Source organism: Oryzias latipes, chromosome 14 (genome assembly GCF_002234675.1).
Source record: "Oryzias latipes chromosome 14, ASM223467v1".
NCBI lineage: Eukaryota > Metazoa > Chordata > Actinopteri > Beloniformes > Adrianichthyidae > Oryzias > Oryzias latipes.
This window is the reverse complement of record NC_019872.2, coordinates 15,010,415-15,031,248: the sequence shown is the minus strand read 5'-3', so window position 1 is coordinate 15,031,248 and position 20,834 is coordinate 15,010,415. Positions and strand designations below refer to the sequence as shown.

Here is a 20,834-nt window from a genome sequence, read left to right as displayed (position 1 = left end):
AACTAAACCTGTAAATGAACATTTTTTTAGTCATCACTTGAATGGAATTTCCCCTTTCACTCTTTTAGGCATACTAGTTTGACTCTTACCTTGTAGCTGTTTAAATCTCCCTTCCAAAATATTAGAATATTGCACCTGGTTAACAAATGCTGCTGGGGATAAGCAGGGCTCCCTTTGGTCCCACTCCATTGTAGTTTCTGTGGATCTCTTTCCTCAAATATTCCTTTCTGAATGAAATTTCCTACATAGCAGAGGATTTTGGTAGTGTTTACATTCGGTTCAATGATTTTTCCAGCAAAAAAAGAAAAAAAAAATGTTAATCCTTGGATTCCTGCTGTTTTAAGGCACAAGAAAAAAAAATCCTAAAAGGGTTCTATTCTTCATCTATTGCATATCCAGTTTTGTGGAGTGAAAACACAACAAAGGCAGGAGTTGAACCGTTGTTCTTTAAAGAATAAAAGACGCCGTAAACACAAAACCTTTTCCCCTTTGTTCAATTCACCTCACTTGTGGTGCTTTAGTAAAAGAAAAAAGCCTTCAGTTGACCTCACTTGTAGTTTCAGGGTAAAAAAAAAATCCAAAAAAGAACTAGGAAACAAAACTGAGCAACTCTTCCCTCCAAATTCTGACAATGAATCTGTTGAAACCCAGCAGCAAGGATCAGGCACACCAGCCACAGTCAGATAACTGTGTAAACAAAGCCTGCTGTACGTCTAAAATGTGTGTCATTAACATAAGGTGTGTTTTAGGGAGGTGCATAAGGGAAGAACAGTGGGAAGGGCAAGAGGAGGGAGGAGCTTTACAGGCAGACTAAACCATTAGAGTCCTTCAAGCAGTGCAGCTTGAGGTGGATAATCCAACTCTACCTTAATTCCTACAAACACAAGGGAGTGGCCTATCCAAAGAGTGTATAAAAATCCCTGTCATCTAGAATAATATTAACCCTATGTGGTTCTTTGTCTTTCTTTTTACACAACCTTTAATCCCCCACACACACAAACACACACTGCTTAGAACATGCTGTAGGCACCGCCTTGATAAAGCGTTGAACAGGAAGGAAGTTGTTGAAAGTTTCAAAAGCACTTTCCTGCCTGATGAGATTTCTTACCGACAGCTTGATTGCTCTTTTTTAGAAAGATATAAAAACAAAGGAAGTACACTGCCCTGAATCTTCACATGTATATATATTTCTATTAGCACACATGCCGGTTACATTAGTAACCTTATCCAGTTTTAATTCTATTGAACTTTCTGAATTTATTGGGCCATAAATTGAAGAAAATTGCTTTTATAAATTTTCTGAACTTCTTTGTCCATGTGATGTAGTCTGAAAGATTTTTGGGATAAATAAAGTACAAATTGTGCGATTTATGTGTATATATATATATATATATATATATATATATATATATATATATATATATATATATATATATATATATATATATATATATATATATATATATATATATATATATATATATATATATATATTATTTTCATTGGAACAATATAACAGTGCTTACTCGAACAACATTGCTGAGCATGTCTAAAAGCAAATACCAGGTAAAAAAAACAACAATACTGTTAACACAAACTGATTGTTTAAACAAATGTAGTTAACATTTGTGTACTTGTTTGTAACCAACTTTGAGACTTTAAAATCTGCTGAAAGTCCCAGTTGCGTCCTTGTTTGGTCCAACACTACGAGGTGACAGAAAATGGATGGTTCTTATTAAAAAGAAAACTACCCACCTAAGGCTCTCTGTGACAGGATGTTTACTGAGGAAGACTGGACTAATGAGACTAAAAAGACAGCTTTCCCTCTGAGGAGCAGAAGTTATGACATGAATGCATGTAGTTAGAAAGCCTGTTAATCACAGTACTGCTCCCATAGGCCTTTTTTGCATCATAAGGGTCCCAATACATGAAGTAACCGTGGTTTGTTTTACACACACACACACACAGCAAGTCACTCCCAAAGACAAAAACGAACTCCTGCCGTGGGGGATGGCGTGGTTTTAATAAATAACTCCAGATGAAAAGAATAAAGTAAGCAGGAATGTGGAGGACTAAGATATATCACTAGGCTTCTGTATTTCTGCAGATCCTCTTTTAAGGGCCGAAGGGCACAACGGAAGCCTGGACTCAAAACATCAACTCACTGGATTGGAACATATTAAGGCTGCATGATATGAGGAAATCTCGCGATATGCGATATTAGAGATTAATATTGCGAAAAAGATAAATTTGCGGTATATTGTACAGGCCTAGAACATGTGTACATATATATGTACAAACTTTCATCATTGGTATTTTATTACCCAACATTTTCCTTGCGCAACTGACAGCATATGCACATTGTACTTAAAACATGTGGTCTGAATGTATAGATTACCTTTTTTTTTGTCAATAGGTTTAAGTTACCAGAGTGCAAATGGACAAACATGTAAAAAAAAAACTATCAACTTTCTATTATGAAATGAAAACCCAGCAATGATCACTGGAATAGCCTGAAACTGACTGAAGCAACACTAGATAAAAATGTACTTCAAAAATAACCAGTAAAACTGAAACATTGCTTTTGAACGAATCGTAAAATACAATCTTTTAAGGAATTATGAAGCATGATGTGCTGCCTAATGTTAGAAGGCTTGGTCTGAAATGTAGATGAAGGCTTTTCCAAGAGGATAAAAGACCACAAAAAATAACCAAAACTTGCTATAAGCAAAACTATGGGCCATTCAGAAGTGACAGACTATGAACCACTGATAACACATCTGCAAAAGCTGATGTGTTATCAGTGCCTGTTGACAGATACAGAAACGTTTTGATTACAGTTAGTTTTAAAATGTAGTGAAACAAAATCTTACGTTATGGTAACATCACTTTTGCATTCTGTTGAACAAAAATTTAAAAGCAATGTTTAGTTTCCATTGAATATATATTTTCATAAGGAGAGAATCAAAGCAGTTGTGTTTGCTCGTGTGGGCCAAAGGCTGTAAAACCTCATTTCTTCCAGCTCTTAAGAGTTTTGTGTGTAAATACGGGCAACTGTCAGGGAATTCAGTTGGGAGCTACTGGAAAAATATGTAAAGCTGCAAAGTTTGCTGTGCATGAGAGAGTAGATAGGCTTAATCAATGCAAATGAACAATGGTCTTACTGCAGGAGAGTCTTAAATGTTAACCAGGACATCGGTTTAATGATTACACAGTGTTAAAAGTGTAAAAAAGATGAAAGAAAAAAACAGGGAATTCAAAAATACTATTGTGAGCAAGCAGGACCATAACAAATGCTGAAAAGCTTTAACTTTACTTTGAGTACTAAAGTAAAGTACTAAAGAATGGAAGAGTCGAGCTGTTGTAGCTGATACAACAGGTAAAAGAATGCGCACATCAAGTTTGTACTTGTTAGACAGCCATGGTATCGCAGGTATTCACACTTGAGCACACACACACACACACACACACACACACACACACAGCTATGTAAGCCTTAAGTAATTTTGCAGCATCTAATAAAACTAAAGGGAAACATTTATATTCATAATTATTATACAAAAACAAATGTCAATGTTTTAAAAGACAATAGAAGTCTTTGAATTTGAACAAAGGCATTAATCAAATCATGTACTGTTGACACACAGCAGAAGGGGTTAGTTTGGGAGTGAAATGAGGTTTATCTTTTAGAAGTGCAGAAGAAATCCACAAAAGGGACATACGTGTTACGCATTTGTGTGTTTCTTGATATGCATCTATGTGTGAAAGTTGCCCCCTCTGCTGGGTTCGTAATATACTGCAACTTGTTTTTGTGGAGTAAACACAGTTTAGATCTGGTACAAAAACTAATAAGAAAAGCAAAATTTTATGACCTTCCAACTCTTTCGTATAAAGCAGGAAATGCCACCAAAGGCATTGAGAGAGTCGAGGAATGACTTGCAAGTGTAGCTTCACAGTCTTCATCAAAACCATTTTACAGAAGGTTTCAGAAAGGATGCAGAAGGCTCTTTAACAGCTATAGGAAGCGGGAAAACAAATAAACAGAGCAGTAATTACATAGCCGACCAGCTTTGTCCTCCTTTTAGTGGTGGCTTTTTTTTCCTGTACTATAAAAAGAAATTGATGGGTTTCGGGACAGAAAAGAATCATGCCTGTTCCCCAGTCTGACCAGCCTAATTAGATCTTTGCACATATCTGTCAGGGTCTGTCATTGTGTCTCAGCTGGCATCTGGATCTAAAAAAAAACCCTGTTGCACATCTTTTATAGTGCCAAGAAAACTAGAAATATTAGGTGTGATGCAACAAACAAAGGCTATAGATGTAAATTCCCATGATTACAAACTGAACACGGTCATAACAAATACGGACATGCACAACAATAACGGAACACGTATGTGTGTGTGTTTTTTAGGGAAGGATACACAATGATTTGGTTTTACCTGCGAGAGCTTTAATGCGGGAGCGTTCAAACAGACGCGCTGAACTGTTCTCGTTATCCCAGTCGGTCTCCGCTGCCAGATCCCAGCGGTTGTTGATGTCATTATACTGCTGCTGGATCTCCAAGCTGTCGAAGTCAGTGGGTGAAATTGTGCTCATGGTGTCAGGTTAAGGAAAAAATAATCTACAAAAAACAAATGGAAAAAAAGACAGAATTAGTGATGGACGCTTAAGAATAAAAAGTACATCATCATCAGACTCCAAACTGCTGTCCAGCTGTACGTAAGCTCGATAAGCCTGAATGAGGGTTACATGCAAATTGAAGCAGTGACAGTGCAACGGCCATAATGTGTAAAAGATTAAAGAAAACCCAAAAGACTACGTCTGAAACTGACAATAAGTAAGTATAGAATTTTGCAGAAATGCTCCTGTTAGAATGGATGACGCCAAAAATAGTCGTTTTAGGGTTAAAACACACAAGACCTCTCTGTAAATATAAACTCTATTTGGTCCAGGGCTCATGTACACAAATAAAAAAAGGAGTATTAATGTACACAAGGTCAAACTGCATGAAGCCTCTGTCTGCATCAAAATTTAGACAAGTCACTTAACTTTTGAAATCATCCTTTACCTTAGCACTGATTGTATTAATACTTTTATAGCATGTGAATGAATGCATAAAATTAAAACAAGTAAAAACAAAACTTTCAAAACTTTCTGTTAGTTACGCTCTTTGCTCCTTTCTTTAGGGTTGAGTTATTTTTTATTTAAACAGAAACATAAACCTGTATGCAGACAGGTGATCAGAATGCAGATGCCAAAAGCCTGCAGGTTACATTATGTCAGCGTTCTGGCATCACTGACTTGCAACACAGGTTTGCAACACTGATCCCATGATATCCTCCTACTTTAAGTTTCTTTAGGAAACTATAGTGATAGCAGTTGGGTTTAATATGGTAACATCTAACACCTCATATGTATTGATATTGACAACCTGGTTCCACCCCCAAAACTTTGTGACTTTGAAATGTGTACTGGTAAGCAGCTGCGGCTGTTTTTTCCCCAAAGGTTGTTGTCACCATCATTTACCAAATAAATACATCTTAGAATAAAACAGAGGTGCCTGCTTTTTTGATGATTAACCCTTGTGCACTTTTAACCCTAGGCACTTGAACATTGGGAGTTGGGTCATCTAGACCCACTAGACAGTGCACTGAACTTTTTTTCTTCAACGATTTGTGATCTTCACTGGTGTCCATGGATTACATGAAATCTTTCCACCTTTATCCACCTTTGTCATGATAGGAATAACACATCAATGTAAGGGTGGGGTCATCTAAGATAGCACAAGGGTTAAAGAAAAAATACACAAACTACTCCAGACATGAACTGCATTCCAAAACAAAAAGGAAAAATTAATGAGCAAATGCAGACTGTTCTGAGTTATTTATTTAAGCAATGAGAGCCTTGGATGAGATGAACCCCACTATCACCATTGCTCGAGTCCATTTGCTGAAGAGCAATGACCAGATAATTGTGATGAGTGGTCTGTTTGCTATTACTTCCCATTTTAACTCCTGTCAAATCTGCCAACTATGATTGATTTAATCACTGAGAATACACTGATAACTCTGGTATTTCTTCAGCCTTTGATACTCCTGATAAATTAGCTATTCTTATTGTATTTCATGAAATGATTCAACTCAAACAAGTGAACCGAAACCCCTTTTTGGAAGTTAAAAAGTAGGAAAAAGAAAAGAAAAAAACTTGACAAATCCAATTAGTGGCAGATTAAGACATGCTAGAAATAGAAGCCAAAGGCAGGGATTAGAGAAAAAGGAACAACACCCCCACATCCACCCTCTGATCCATCACTTCTCCACTCAGTTACCCCAAAACTCGGCTAATATCCACACACCCAAGGTGCAAGCTGTTTGTTTTGCATCACATTGATAAAAGTTATTTACAGGTACAACAAATGATTATTTAAGAAAGGTATCATTAAAGTCAGTCTTCCAATATCAATCCAGACTTTCCGCCGGTTATAGAATTATCACAGCAAAAAGCTTCAATTTATAAAATAAAAAAATAAAAAAAATGTGCTAAAAAATGCTACTTTTTTGCATTTATTACAAAATCCATATCTTCTATCAATATCCTTAAAAAAGGAGGGAGTTAGAAAGCAGCTCCTGCAAGATCACAAGCATCCAATGGTGGATATCCTCGCACGGTTATTGGTAGAAAGAAGCTCAGCTCACAGCGTGTGCTAACTAATCACTCCTCAGTGGCTCAGACAAGCAATCCTCTGACCCACTATGATACTGTAATCATCTTCTCACATGAAAAAGTACATGTCCAAAGGATGTCGATTTTTTCCATCTGGGTCACAACAATGACTTCTCAACATTTCACTCTGTCACTGTGTAACCTCCAATCCCCTACCTTCACCAAAGTGAAACTAGGTTAGATGTCAGATCATATCTCACTGCACTAAATAGGGTGTGTCAACGCTAATGAAGCATGAGAGTCACAACATCTAAAAGCCAAATGGCAGCAACATATCCATATCTATATATATATATAATATTTGGAGCACCACATGGGATAACATACAAAAAAATGTGTGCAGAATGTGGACTGGAAACCCCAAGGTCAAAATGGGAAACACCTCCGAAGGTGGTAGAGAATGAGAGGGCAAAGGTCCTGTGGGACTTCCAGATCCAGACTGATAGAATGGTAATGGCGAACCAACCAGACATTGTAGTGGTGGATAAAGAACAGAGGAAAGCCGTTGTGATGGATGTGGCAGTGCCAAGCGATGGGAACATCAGGAAGAAGGAACATGAGAAACTGGAGAAATACTAGGGACTCAGAGAAGAACTGGAGAAAGCATGGAAAGTGAAGGTGACAGTGGTGCCTGTGGTGATTGGAGCACTTTGGGAAGTAACCCCCAAGTTGGATTTTTTTTTTTTTAAAAAAACAGGGAACAGATGTGGCACAAAAAGGAGGTTAATAAATGTGTTAGTAACAAAAATAATCCTAATCAATATTGTACTCAGATAACACAGTTAATCATTCAAACCGGTCATGATGATTTAAAAAAACAGCACCTATAAAATCGCAGAACAGAAATAGGGCACAGAGAAACGCCTGGAGGCTAAACCCTAGTTCTCTATTGTTAAGGCCCACATTAGTCCATCTCTCACAACAGAATGACTGGTTAAAAAAAAGTGGGAAGAGCCGGTGGCATAATGGGGGGAAAAAGCACTTGCTCTTTCTTTCTTACCGACTTTCATCCTTCTTCCCCTTAGCAGAAGAGCTTCTCTTTGCACAGCTGGTCTGTTGGTCAAAGCAACCGTTAATCAAAGGGAGGAAAAGAGGGGAATAGAGTCCACAATCAGACACAAGCAGGGAGTTAGGCCTATGCACATTAAAAAGCACAATGCCAATGTGCCACTCCCTATAATCCCCAACAAAGAAGCCTTTAGCCTCACTACACAAGCATTTCCACAAGCCAAAGCCGAATATTTTCTAACTAAATTTAATTAAATAATTAAAAGGTTTCCACACAAAAAAATAGTATTATGAGAGTTAAATTCTACTTAGATTCAAGTAAAAAGCACATGATTGGGCTAACCACTGTGTTTTTTTAACACACAAATGTGCCTGAAACACTCATGAGGTTGGAGCATATGGAGAGATAAACCTCAAAAGTTCAGAACACAAAAGCCTGCCACAGCGAAGCCCCCCTGTACAATGAAGGAGTCAGCAGAGAGTTGAGGCCAGCCATTTGGGCTTTTCCTGTTTGCAGAGATGAGGCAGCCAGAGGCACACATGCATCACAGGCCTCTCCACGGGCTGCTGATCCCAGCTTGAATGACCTCCTGAATAGGACTGCGGAGGTCTTTTGTTGACCTGTAGCATCACATTCATCAAGCACTCAAGTGATCAGCATGTCCTTCACACGCTGACACACCACGCCACTTCAGTTCCAAGCAAGAACATGGATTTTTAGCAAAATAATGGATTGAAGAAAAAAAACAGTAATTCCTCAACCCTTCTAAAGTACTTTTATTTTTACTTTTTTTCTCTTCACATGTTGGTGTAGCAGTTATAGAAGCCAAGATCCATTACTTAAATTGGTACATTCAAGAGGAAAAAAATAGACTTACTGGAGTCAGTTCTATTCACTAACAGCTAGGTGACTCGATACAAAGGATGAGACAATTCTCTGTTTAAAACCGAACAGTATGTTACACTATTGAACTGAATCATGGGGAAAGTAAATTGTTGCATCCCTACTACATACCAGTATATCCATGGTAAAAGTGTCAAAGGTGTTGTGCTAAAATTAAAGGGCCTAAAACATGCAAAATCCATTTTTTGAGCTTTTAACTGTATTGTAATTTTTATTTCTCAGGAAAAGATGAGTCTACGCTTCCAGCACCGCCCCCCAGACTTATACAAACACATACTTTTTTCACGGAGCTAGCGGTGATCGGCAAAAACGCTTCCCTTTTTTATGCATCATGTGCACATCCATCTTTGCAAATGTTCGGATGTTGTTTGATTTCCTGGGCGAGACGCAGACACACTCCAGAGGCCGACTCTAGGATGACGACATGAAATGAGCGCCACTCACAAGAAGCAAAAGCTGGTGCCTCAAAGACCGAGTCGTCTTACTTCCAGGTTGGAAAAGTACTCAGAAAAATAACTCATATCTAATTTTAAAAAATAATTTTGTGTACCAAAGGTAATATATTATCATATATACATGGATACTGTTTGCTATAAAAGGAATACCGGTATATTAAATAAAATAGCATGGTATAGGTCCATTACGAAGGGTGTATTATTTATTGTTGTATTACATTACACCATGTTTGGTATGAGCCAACTAAAATGTTTTCCTTCATCATTACTATTAAAAAAGTACAAAAAGGATTTTTAAATTTTTTTGTTGTTCTTTTGTAACACACAAATCAATTATCAAATTGAAACAAAACCGTGACAACTCCATCATAGCGATTGCAGACATTTTGTAAATTTGGGATCCCAGTTGCTTTGAATGAACACCAGAATGGTGCTTATGTCCACAAAAATCCACCCTGAGACCAGAGCCTACAAAGCATATTTTTTTTCTCATAATCTGTAGAGGGTTGGTGTTTTTCAAAATAAAAGTTGAATAACAGTAGACAGACAATGAGAGGTAAAGGCTGAACTCCACCACAAATCAAACATGACGAAAGTTATAGAGCAGGCCAGCTCTATGATTTTCAGGTCTCTGGTTGCTTTGTGTTGTGCAAAATCCTTAGAGGAGATGTTATATTGGCACTTGAAGAGATATGAGGACGACAAAGGTAAAGATTCCAGGCAAAAGTCTACAATTCACTGCCAAAAATCTTAGCTATAATTGATGTGGAAATCCACAAACCAACATTAGAAAGCTGTTTCCCTTCCAACAATAAACTGCGAATCCAAATCCAGATTCCAAATGTCTGATTGTTAATACAGAACTTTGTTTTTTGACATCAATTCTCACACAAACAAGAGGAGCATGTATTGAGTCCAGCATTTACCTCCACACATGCTTATTAACAAACACATCCACAGTGACAAAAACACTAAAAGGCACTCCCTTAAATAAAATATAAAATACGGTTGAATAAATATTTACATTAATCAAAAACAAAAAAAAGAAGTGGGTGTCAGCCAAATTGAAAAAAGAAACTCTTCCGCTCTTCTCTACTTCATGACTTAGTGATAGGCAAACATGTGCAGCTAATTAATTAGCTAACATCTGATTAATGATTAGTTCCTGCTTTTATTTCATAGATGCTACATGCTAATGCCAGTAGAGTTAAGACAGTAAGTAGCTTGAGCTACAATTTGTCCTAAAAGAAGAAAGAAATGACATTTCTTTCAGATCTATGTACAATTCTTTTAACAAGTCCTCAACATTTCTCCTCTTAGCTGTGCTTGTCTAGATTTTGTCTGGTAGTTTAAAAGTCCCCACAGAGGTGATTTCATCTTTGTAATGAACACTGTGTTGGATGTTTACCTCTGTCAGCCATTATAACAGTATATCAACAGTTCTACAACCACCTAATACCTTAGTCACAACTCCCCTTACAGGTTGATATGGGCCGTCTGCGAGGGAAAAATGGGCAAACCTATACGGAGCACACAGGTGGCCCACATGAAATTTCTGAATCGAAAAACATTTTGAGAGCCCAGAGAGCAAAAATGTTGATTTACATTTTTTCTACGGAGAAGCTGTGGGCGACAGGTTTTAATGAACGCTTAAGACACACATAAGGGGAAGAAAGCGTGATGTGGCTAGGGTGCAGGGACCTTACTTATAGCTAGCACGTTGTACGACAAAATCCCCCATATGTCATAACTAGGTGTAACTTACATTATCTTTACAAATACTTCACAATACACTTACCATACGCACGACAATGGTACATACATTACAGGACGCCCCTTAGGTGACCACAAGAGCCTCAAGGGAGCTGAAAGACTCATCTATGCTTTATTAAGATGCAGCTGTTCCTCTCTACGACCCTCCAACCCAAACACCTGCAACGCTTGTATGGGTCAACCCTACATACAGGTGCATGTGACTAAGGCCTTAAGGCACATGTGGCCCGCGAGAGCATAAAAGTTTTTAATTTCTTAAAATGAAAAATAAAAATTGGTGTGTATTTATTCATATTTAGGGGGAATTGGACTTGAAATATTGGATTGGGCAACTATACATTAGGACTTAAACACTGTCCATATAACCTAACCTGACAGAATCACTAAAAGGATTTGTGCTAGAGTACCAAGCAAATATATGTTTTCTATGCAACTGTAATTGTCACTTTAAAAAGTTATAATAAATAAATAATGAGTTATTTAACATGAAGGAGTAGTTGCATTTATTTTTCATTACATTTAGTTACATGTATACGTTATCTCTGGCTCTTTAAGAACAGCAGCAATGTTGACGTGGCCCTCGGTGAAAATTAGTTTGACACCCCTGCCTTTAGGGATCCCTGAAATCTCAAGAGGTTCATGAATGCAACTATGAATAAATAAAACCTTTACATCATATTATATCACAATACTATAAATGAGCCAATAGCTACATGATGCTTGCATTTCCATCTTCTGTTCTCTGGTCTTCTAACTTATAAACTCCACAGCATGGCAAGGTGCCCTGTGTGTTCATTTTCTTCTGCAAAGCTTTTTGCATCCCAATGATTACCCTTTGTACTGTTCTGTTTATTAGGACCATGACTGGATACCTGGTTGCAAACCACATCTTTTACTGACATTACAAGTAACTTTCTTTGCTAAACATGTGATTTTGTTTTTAGCCAACTAACATGCAGTTGACAACTCACTTTAATTCATTGAACTTTTCAGTCCTACTAACAATAGAACACCAATCGTTATCAGAGGCTACTTGTCCTCATTAACGTTACTGGTGATCACCAACAATATCAGTCAGAAGAGCGATCAGTTTTCTCAGAGGACATAAAGACCTTTTGTTGTTGTTATCAACCAAACCTGCTCTGAGGGCCTCCTCAGACGATTTAGAGCTTTAACTACGACTCCTCTGAGATTTCATAAACACAAGGAACAAAATAGCAACCAAAGCTGAACAGCATAGTATAACTGATTACATTTTTAAGATTATTAGTCACAATGGAGAGCATTATATCTACATGCATGTGAACAGCTTTAACTGAAGTTAGTCAAGAGTCCTCTTGCATTACTAGTAAATGAGAATGTGCATTGTTTACATAACTAATATTTAATCTAAGCTTTGGATCTGTTTCATAGAATTTTTGTAAACTAACCAGTAAGTTACTTCTTATAAATACAAGTTATTTTGTGACAAGCGTACCTGAAGTGACCTAACCTTTAACATTCTGTTTAACCCACTACAAATATTGGAAGCTACCCTTTTCATTAATGATTGTGTATTGTGTTCCCAAAGTTCTTTTCAATTCTCTATTCAAAAAGGAGATATGGAGAAACTAAAGATCCATCCACAGTATGGAGTAAGCTGTAAGCTAATACAATCAATAATCAATTCTGTTGGCTTTGGCAGTTCACCTGACTAATCGAAAACAAAAGAAAACTTTTTAATTCATCATTAACAAGTAAACATTATTGACAGGCCTTGTTCATTTAGGAGAAAGCTTCTTAATGGAGTACAGACAGAATACATTACATAGCAGGCCCGAGACTTCCGCAGTGAATAAGACTGAAAGTAACGCTGTGTCCGAATCCCCACCCTAACCCCTACATAGTGCACTATAGGGCGGATGCCATTTTCTAGTGCTGTCCGAATCTACAATTGCTAAAATTGAGTGCCCTGGAAATTTCCCAGAAGTCTCTGCAAAAAATCAGGGTGCAACAATGCTCACTAGATCGGCGAATATAGAACACAATGCATTGCGTTGGAATAATCTTTGCCCAAAAAATTTATTTAAATGTATTTTTTTCAATAAACCATCTACATCTTTATCTTCAGAAGACAATGGACTCATAAATAATTGTTGCAAAATGCTCATTTAAATTAGATTTAACTTTGTGAAATCGATGACGTCATATCCGCAGTTAAAAAAAAAAAGTAGTGAGCATGGTGTTCAAATTGCTTTTAAAATTCAGGGCACTACATAGTGCTGCACTATATAGTTTTTTTTAGTAGTTAGGGGTTAGGGTGGGAATTGGGACAGAGCCTTAGTGTGTGGTAGAGACAGAAGAAAAATGAAGGCCGGTCCCAGAGGGATATTGACAGTGACCCCAGAGGAAGAAGTGCTCCTGTTCAATTCTGTTGTTCGAGCTGAGCCCACCAAACTCATTGTAAATGCAGATGTCATCTAAGTGACAACTATTACCAACAAGCATAACCGTGAACATATCAATTACCCAGTTTTAAATAAAAAACTGACAGATTTTCAATAAAAAGATTACTGTGGATAATGTAGCAAGCTTAAAAATGAAAAAAGCTTGCAAAAGTGTATGTCACAAAACTCAACTCACAAAAATCTTTTTTTCCCTTTAAATTGACCAACACGGTTACCAGGGACGACAAAGCTCTAATATGTTCACAGGCAGGAGGAATCTGTGGGTTAAGGTTTAGTCTCAAAAGCCAGCCTTTATTGAAAAAAATAAGCTTTGCTAATTTACTGTTAAATGAAGACTGGACAGAACATAAATGGGTGTCTAAAGAAATTATTTCCACAGCCACAACATGAGTTTATGAGCAACTACACATTATAGTTTTTATGATGACGCAGCATTGCTTTCAGATCACATCTGTTTCTGTTTCTTTTATTGGATCAGAACAGGCCTCAGTTACAACTCCAACAAATTGCTTTTAAATGTTCAAGCTGAGGTTAATCTTCATCAACTACTCAACACAGGGAGATAAGCAGCAAAAATCCCCATTTCGCCCTCTAGTGGTAACATCGCAGGTTACAAATACTGAAGGACACGAGCCAATAAACCACAATGACTAAACCCACTGAAAGATATGAATCACACTGGTACAGTGCAAACTATTGAGAAAACACATTTGACTGTATTTCTTTAATAACAGACGATTTTCAAAAGTTTAGGTTTGAAAGTAGAAAAAATTTATTATTTCCCTAAAAAAATTTGAAAACACCTTAAAATGATGTAAAAAAAATCTTAGGGGCACAAATTTCTAAGGAATTATTCTGTGCTCTGCAATATCTACTTGTTATGACATATACAACTGAGGTAAATCAATGGTCACCTTAGCTAAAGAAAACAAAGATCAGCATGACATTTTGACCATATGTCCGAGCAGACTTCTGTTCTATTTTACATAAACTATCGGGCGCAAAATCAAAATTTCATAAAAACATACGCAAAATATTTAGCAGTGAAGTCAGACTGTGTTACTTAGCACATATACAAATGTGCTTCCTTGTAATAATGATTAAATATGAAATGGCCTCATTGCCTATGGCCAAAATGTGCTTACATAACACAAACACTAGTAACAGGGACAAAGATGCATACAATTGCAAACTTGTGCAGAGTTTAATTAGGCTAACAATCATTCATTCATGGAGAGACCTGAGACTTGAATTCACTTTAAACAGAATCCACAGCTCCAATCACAGTTGTGCTTTTTTGTTTCCTCTGATCAAAAACAGCTGTCGTGGGCAATAATTGTACTCATAAAACTAACCTCTCCTTTGTAAATCACCAACACTATCAATGCTGCTATTGTGGACAGCAAAAAGGCGCCTGGTTCAAGTCCCAGCTGGGGGACCTGAAACAGAACAACCCTGGAGGACCTTTCTGTGTGGAGTTTGCATGTTCTCCCCATGCATGCGTGGGTTTTCTCCGGGGACTCTCCGGCATGGGTGTGTGATATGTGTGACCCTGCGACAGACTGGTGACCTGTCCAGGGTGTCCCCTGCCTTCGCCCATAAGTGGCCGGTATAGGCTCCGGCAGCCCCGTGACCCCGAAAGGGGATAAACAGAAGAAAATGAATGAATGAATGAATGAATGAATGAATGAATGTGTTTCTGTCTAACTAAATCCTTCTTTCTGCACATGTATTATCTGACTTTTTGAGCATTTCTATTTATGTTTAAAAATATTCAGCAAAAGTAAAAACAATAATAAAGTTTCAGGAAAATTATGAATCTCTGCTGTGGATGGGAGAGTAGGACGAGCACAAAGAATAAATCTGGTTGGGTTTGAGATAGCACAACCACACACGGGTGTGTTTGTGTGCGTGTGTGTGTGTGTGTGTGTGTGTATGTGTGTGGTGTCTGGAGGGGGTGTTTAAAAGGTTCCAGCACTGAAGCACACTTTAGATGCAATCAGAGTCGTGGGTAAGCAACACGGTTGAGCTGATGTAGCAGCAGATGCTGAATCAAAGATCCACAGGCTGGAGGAAGGAAGGCGCAGATGCACTGTGGCTGCGTGCGTGTGACTCAAACAAAGACGACAAGCGGCAGACAAACACAGAGATGTCTTCTCTATCGGTCACATGATGAAGGCGCTGTTATCACGCATTTTTCCGGGTCCTTAGAGAGGGTTTATGGGAAAAATGCAAAAGAAAATGTGAACAAAAAAACGGCATCTATGTAGTTGGAAAGCTAGCTGTGTATAGCTAGCACCAGTCACCTGAATTTCGCCTGTCGGAAGCTTTGTTGTGGGAAGCTGGCAAATGAGATGGGAGGGGGTTAATAGGAACAAAATTATTCATACTTACCTTTTATTTCTCTTTCTTTTGCCAAAAAGGTTGTAGGAAAAAAATCTTGACTAAATTTAATCTTTTGGCAGACATGAAAAAAAGGGTTGTTGTTTTTTTTCTTGGCACGCGCGCAGCTAAGCTAACTGAAAATGTAACGTTTAAAAATCCCAGGTGACGCTGATAACGTCCCTCATATCAATCCGCATCCTCGACCAACAGTTGAAAAAAATAAATAAATATCAAGGGAGCTTTCCTCCGCGCTGCACCGGCGCGTTACGAAACCACGCTGTGCTCCAGCTGCTGTGCGTTGGTGGTGGAGGTGGAGGTGGTGGGGATTCACTCAGAAAGATCCAGGGGACACACGGATGAAGACAATGCAAGGATCCCGCTCCCCCCGGCAGGTACGAGACGGATATCCGCCGCAGCTTCACTCCCGCCCCCAACACCTCTCTGTCGGTTGGGCATCCGAACGGCTGACTGACCGACTCCCGCTGTCTGTGATTCCTTCCAGCGGGGAGGAGGGGGAAAACCACCCAAAAGTGGACGTGGTGGTTGTAGTTGGAGCGTTTGTGGGGCGTGGGTGGCTGGGTAGGTGGATGTGTGGGTGGGTTTCTAACCTTTCAGTCACATGAGAATCCCATTTAGATATTTTTAACAGAATAAAAAAATAGAATAAAGAGAGTAAAGCGTGTGTGTGTGTGAGTGGTGCTGTCCCTGGTGCTAAAACCCAAGTAAACTGCTGGCACAAACCAATGAAACGTTTTCAGAGGGGTGTAATGACTCATTTTAACAATGATTCCATTAATATCATACTTGTGGATACCGATACGATTCATAGTTTTTTATTGGTTCATTTTGAATCCGTTTCTCTGATCTAAGATCGATCCAGGGCATATTTAGCCAAAAATTCAACCAGTGTGTCTCCGAGATAAATACCTGGGTACTGAACAGTGGTATTTTCCAAAATAGATATATTTATTTCACTTTGAAACAATTTTACATCGGCATTGTTTGATTTGGTTATTAACTTGCCTCAGAAAGATTGATGTGGTTGGAGTCGAATAAACATCACACTTACTTTCAATAGATTTAAAAAAATGTGCTATCATGGTAAAAGTTTGTTTTATTGCTACAATCTAAGTTTTTATTTAGATTCAGACTGTTTTATCCCCCTTTTTTCCAAATCAAAGCTTACATTTTTGCAACCCAAACATCTCTGCCACTTTTTCTACATTAATCTTAGTGTATCTTGTGAGGCTGGCAGCTGCACTAAATAATGCAGCACCTGGAATGTGGCATACAGCAAGTCAAGAAGATCTGGGTTATTCAAGACCTCAGTGAGTATTTTCCCCTCTTAAGTTTTTCACAAGTTCCAACCGATGCACGCTTTTGGAGGGTTCTCATCCATCCCAGCACCCTGTTAAAAAGTGGGGTTAAAGGTACTCAACTATACTACCTAAATGACTGTTTGGAAAAGTGCTGTCCTGTTCTGCTGTCTGAGCTCTGCAGGGTGTGTGCTGTGAATGTGGGTGTAGCTCAACCAGCAAAGTGGTAGTGGTGAAGGCTTTATGAGATGGTGGGTCTCTTAGGGTGGGCTGAGCTCTTTGGAAAATGGCATGTTACTGATTATAAGCAGTCAGAGGTTAGGAAACAGCAATGGTGTGTTGGTGGTGTAGCTCTAGTATTTTGCATGTTAGCTGTGAAGGGGTTATTTTAGTCAAAGTCATTCTGGCAAACTGGCTTTTTTCCATGTTTTACATAATTAAGAGAATGCAATTCATCAACATTTCTTACCTAGAAAGATTCTCAATTTTCATTTCAGACGTACCAAAAAAAAAAAAAAACTCCTGACAAGTTTTTACTTGGTTTTAGTCTTTGTGGGTGTCGGCAGCCAATACAACTTTTATTCTTTTTTAAAGCTCTATTTTCATCTTTGACTCTTTTTATTATGTAGACCAGAGGTCTGCACACTGAGGCTCCGGAACCTCACACGGTTCCTTTTATTCCTACATTGTGGCTCTTTGGCTTTGAAGAAAAATGGTAACAATTTTAATAAAAAAATAGGTTTTAACTAAGTTTTGTCATTTATTTCTAGATTTTTAAACTGATTTGATCTTACATGATCAAAACTGAACTGTCTTTTTGTTTGTTTTTTTACCACTGCTGACATTACACTAAATCAAGAGGCACTGAGAGCTTTCGCATCTGCCTAAGTGTCAGATAACTAGGCAAAATGATGGTAAAAGAATTGATCTGTTTTCAGAGTGATTCATTATTGGAACACGTTTAAACTCATGTTCTTATATTGTGTCTGGTTCAGAGGCTAAAATCATGAATTATAATTGCAAATGAATCTTCTGTACAAGATGTATTTTATATTGAAAGGAACTTGTATGTGCTGCTGTCAATAAATATATACCCTTTTATCATTCAATTATTGTACATAAGCTACAATGTATAAATGAATTGCTTGATGGCCACCAAAATATACATAGTGTTTTATTTTGTTAAGAACAAAAAGTAACTTTATTTCAATGTTAAAAGTTGCAGACCCCTAAAATAGACCAATGAAGGATTCATGTCAACATAGATGCTGCCATAATCATCTCCATTTCCTTCCATAATTTACATCCACTTGGAAAAAAGAGACAAGATAGATAAGACAAGATTGACCCGTTCACTCCAACTCTCCATAGGTCTTTGTAGCTCCATAGTTCTTCTTCTGTCCTGTTTGTTGTGAAAGGCACCATAGTAAAATAGTGTAGTGAGTTTTTTGTTTTTGTTTTCTTCCTGTCCTCTCTTATCATGAGTGTTGGTAACAGACACAAAACTCAAGGTGTGGAAATGAGTGAGTGGGTGCTTGGTTTGACATATCTCTTTGGTCAGCAGGAGGCTTGTCTTTTTAAATGATGTCTTTCTTTTCATCAGTATAGCGGGACAGCTGTGCAAAAACAGCTATTACCTCATTCAAAACCCGCAGGGGCCCATCCATCTTTTTCTGACTGGGAGCTATGGCCTCAGGCTTGAAGTCCTAATTCCCATCCCAGCTGCAGACTTTGCCAGTGGTTTGCTCAATGAAGGCGCAGAACCACAACTTCAGCAGAAAATTCAAAAAAAACAATCATTTGTTGTCTGGACAAGAAATCCTGAGCCTCAACCAGTTGAAATTTGGATGTCAGAGATAACTTTATAAATACAATTTCTATTGTACCCTTTACAGCAGCAAAGACTGGTGACAAATGAAAGTAAAAGCTCACCATGCCTGACAATAATATGATAATAAATCAGTGTTTCTCTTTCTGCACATATGTAATTATGTTTTTTGCCAAGCAACATACAGACATGGGAAAAAGTGTTGTTTTCTGTTTTGTTTTTAGCAGAGGGGTCACAATGTCCCCCCCCCCCCCCCCCGTCTGTTAAAATAGATCCATTCAGGCATCCCTGAATCCATTTTATGAGAAGGCAATATGTGTCACAGTGCACACACTTACACATAACCTGTTTACAGCACTGGCCAGTGTTCCCACCTTTGCTTACAGTCCCACAGCCAAGTAGGGCTCATCCACAAGCCACTGTGACAAAGGGAAAGAGCTGAGTGGAGGATATAAGGACACCACTGGCCGCCAGAGTATGTCCAGGACAGTGATTTTTGCAGATTGCAGCAGTTTGAGCTAAACCCCCCTCTGTCTGCTTGCTATAGTTGGCACATGAGCATGCGGGGTCATCACTAGTGCATGCAGCAACTGGAATAGAGTTGGGGGTTGGTCTTTGACGAAGCTCGTTTGACTGTATCCCTCTACAGCTGGATTAATATGATCCCTTTTGCCGTAATATTCTTAATTCAAAGCCATTCTATCTGACTGCAGACACCCCCCCCCCCCCCCCGCCCCAGTAATGGAGTCTCCGCCTCTGCCTTTGCCCTTAGTGAAAGGGCTGGGACACCCAAAGATGACCCACGGTAATTAAAAAATAACGTATTCAAAAAATGAAAGGTCAAAAAAGGTGAGATATTTCCAATTATTACGAAACAAATGACATGATAGAACAGGTAAGAAGCTGGAAGCTTCTCAGGCAAGTAAAAAAAAAAAAAAAAGTTATGTCCCATAAATCACATGGTTATTGATGGTTCTTCAACTGAGGTAAACATGACCTTAGAAAGTACCATGACATTTTCCACACTGTCCCTGTTTTGAGTAAAAGAAGTATTATAAATGAGGAAGCATGTGCAGAAAACCCCCCTACACATGTGTCACCAATTGGAATTAAATGGATTTATAGAATAGAATAGGATATTGCTGCCATCCTAATATACCTGATATTGGAATAAGGATTTTCCCTCAAGGAAACAACAAATTTTACAGACTTATACTACAAACTAATGTGAAATCATAAACTAGGAAATCCTATTTTAGAATTGGGCATGAACAAAAAGCTGCAAATACTTTTTTGGCTTTTTCAGTTGCAAACAGCAGGCTACATTTCTAGATTATATATATTTAGTTTAACAATTTTGAACTTTTTAAAGAGTCATAATTAGGTTTTTCAATTGTCTTTTTTATTTTTTACAGTGCATAACTGTTGGCCAGTCTTCAACATTTGTCATCAGTTAATTATAAGCATTTCTGAACAGGTCTAACAGACTTTAAACAAGAAACTAAAGTGGATTTATTAACTTACTTCTAAATCCTTTTTTAGACTTGGTTATGAACAAATCTCAAGGAGGAGGTGTATGTATTGCCATTTTCAGTGAACAGGGCAGATTCACAGAATAGGAATTTGCTGCAGATTATTTCCATTTTTGTTCAATTGCAAAAAGTAGGCTACTCTGTAAATCTCCAAATTTTAAATATTTTGAATATTATTTTCAGTTTTTAAAAAATAATGAATCTACCATCAGTTATAACTGAGTTTTTTTAGTTTAGTCTTTCTTTTACAGTGCATCAAATGATATTGAGATTTCGGCTAATTTCTTTGCTTATCTAAGCAGCAGCAATGGAAACTGAATTTACATCTGTCTCTACACTCATCACGTCCAGTTTTGCTTCATTTTGTATAAGTGAGATGCTGCACTAAAATCAGCAATAATAAACGAGTGACTTAGTTTTGATAATGAGATCTGGCCATTCTTAGATTAAAGGTTAGGAACTG

General features: G+C 38.0%; 1 protein-coding gene across 6 annotated transcripts in view; it reads right to left on the bottom strand.

Moving 5' to 3' along the window:
• Positions 1–16,358, bottom strand: part of LOC101155789 (spectrin beta chain, non-erythrocytic 1) — a 45,872-nt gene extending 29,514 nt beyond the window's left edge. For 3 of the 6 annotated variants that reach the window (XM_023962901.1, XM_023962903.1, XM_023962905.1), the window contains exons 1-2: positions 15,705–16,358; positions 4,440–4,621 (exon numbers count right to left, since the gene is read on the bottom strand). In XM_023962901.1, the coding sequence (XP_023818669.1) occupies positions 4,440–4,596 (157 nt within the window). In that variant the 5' untranslated portion in view covers positions 4,597–4,621; positions 15,705–16,358. Of the gene's footprint in view, positions 1–89; positions 703–4,439; positions 4,622–7,723; positions 7,744–15,704 lie in introns of those variants that run through there. The other 3 variants (XM_023962904.1, XM_023962906.1, XM_023962902.1) reach the window with 2 other exon arrangements.
• Positions 16,359–20,834: the final 4,476 nt, after the last annotated feature.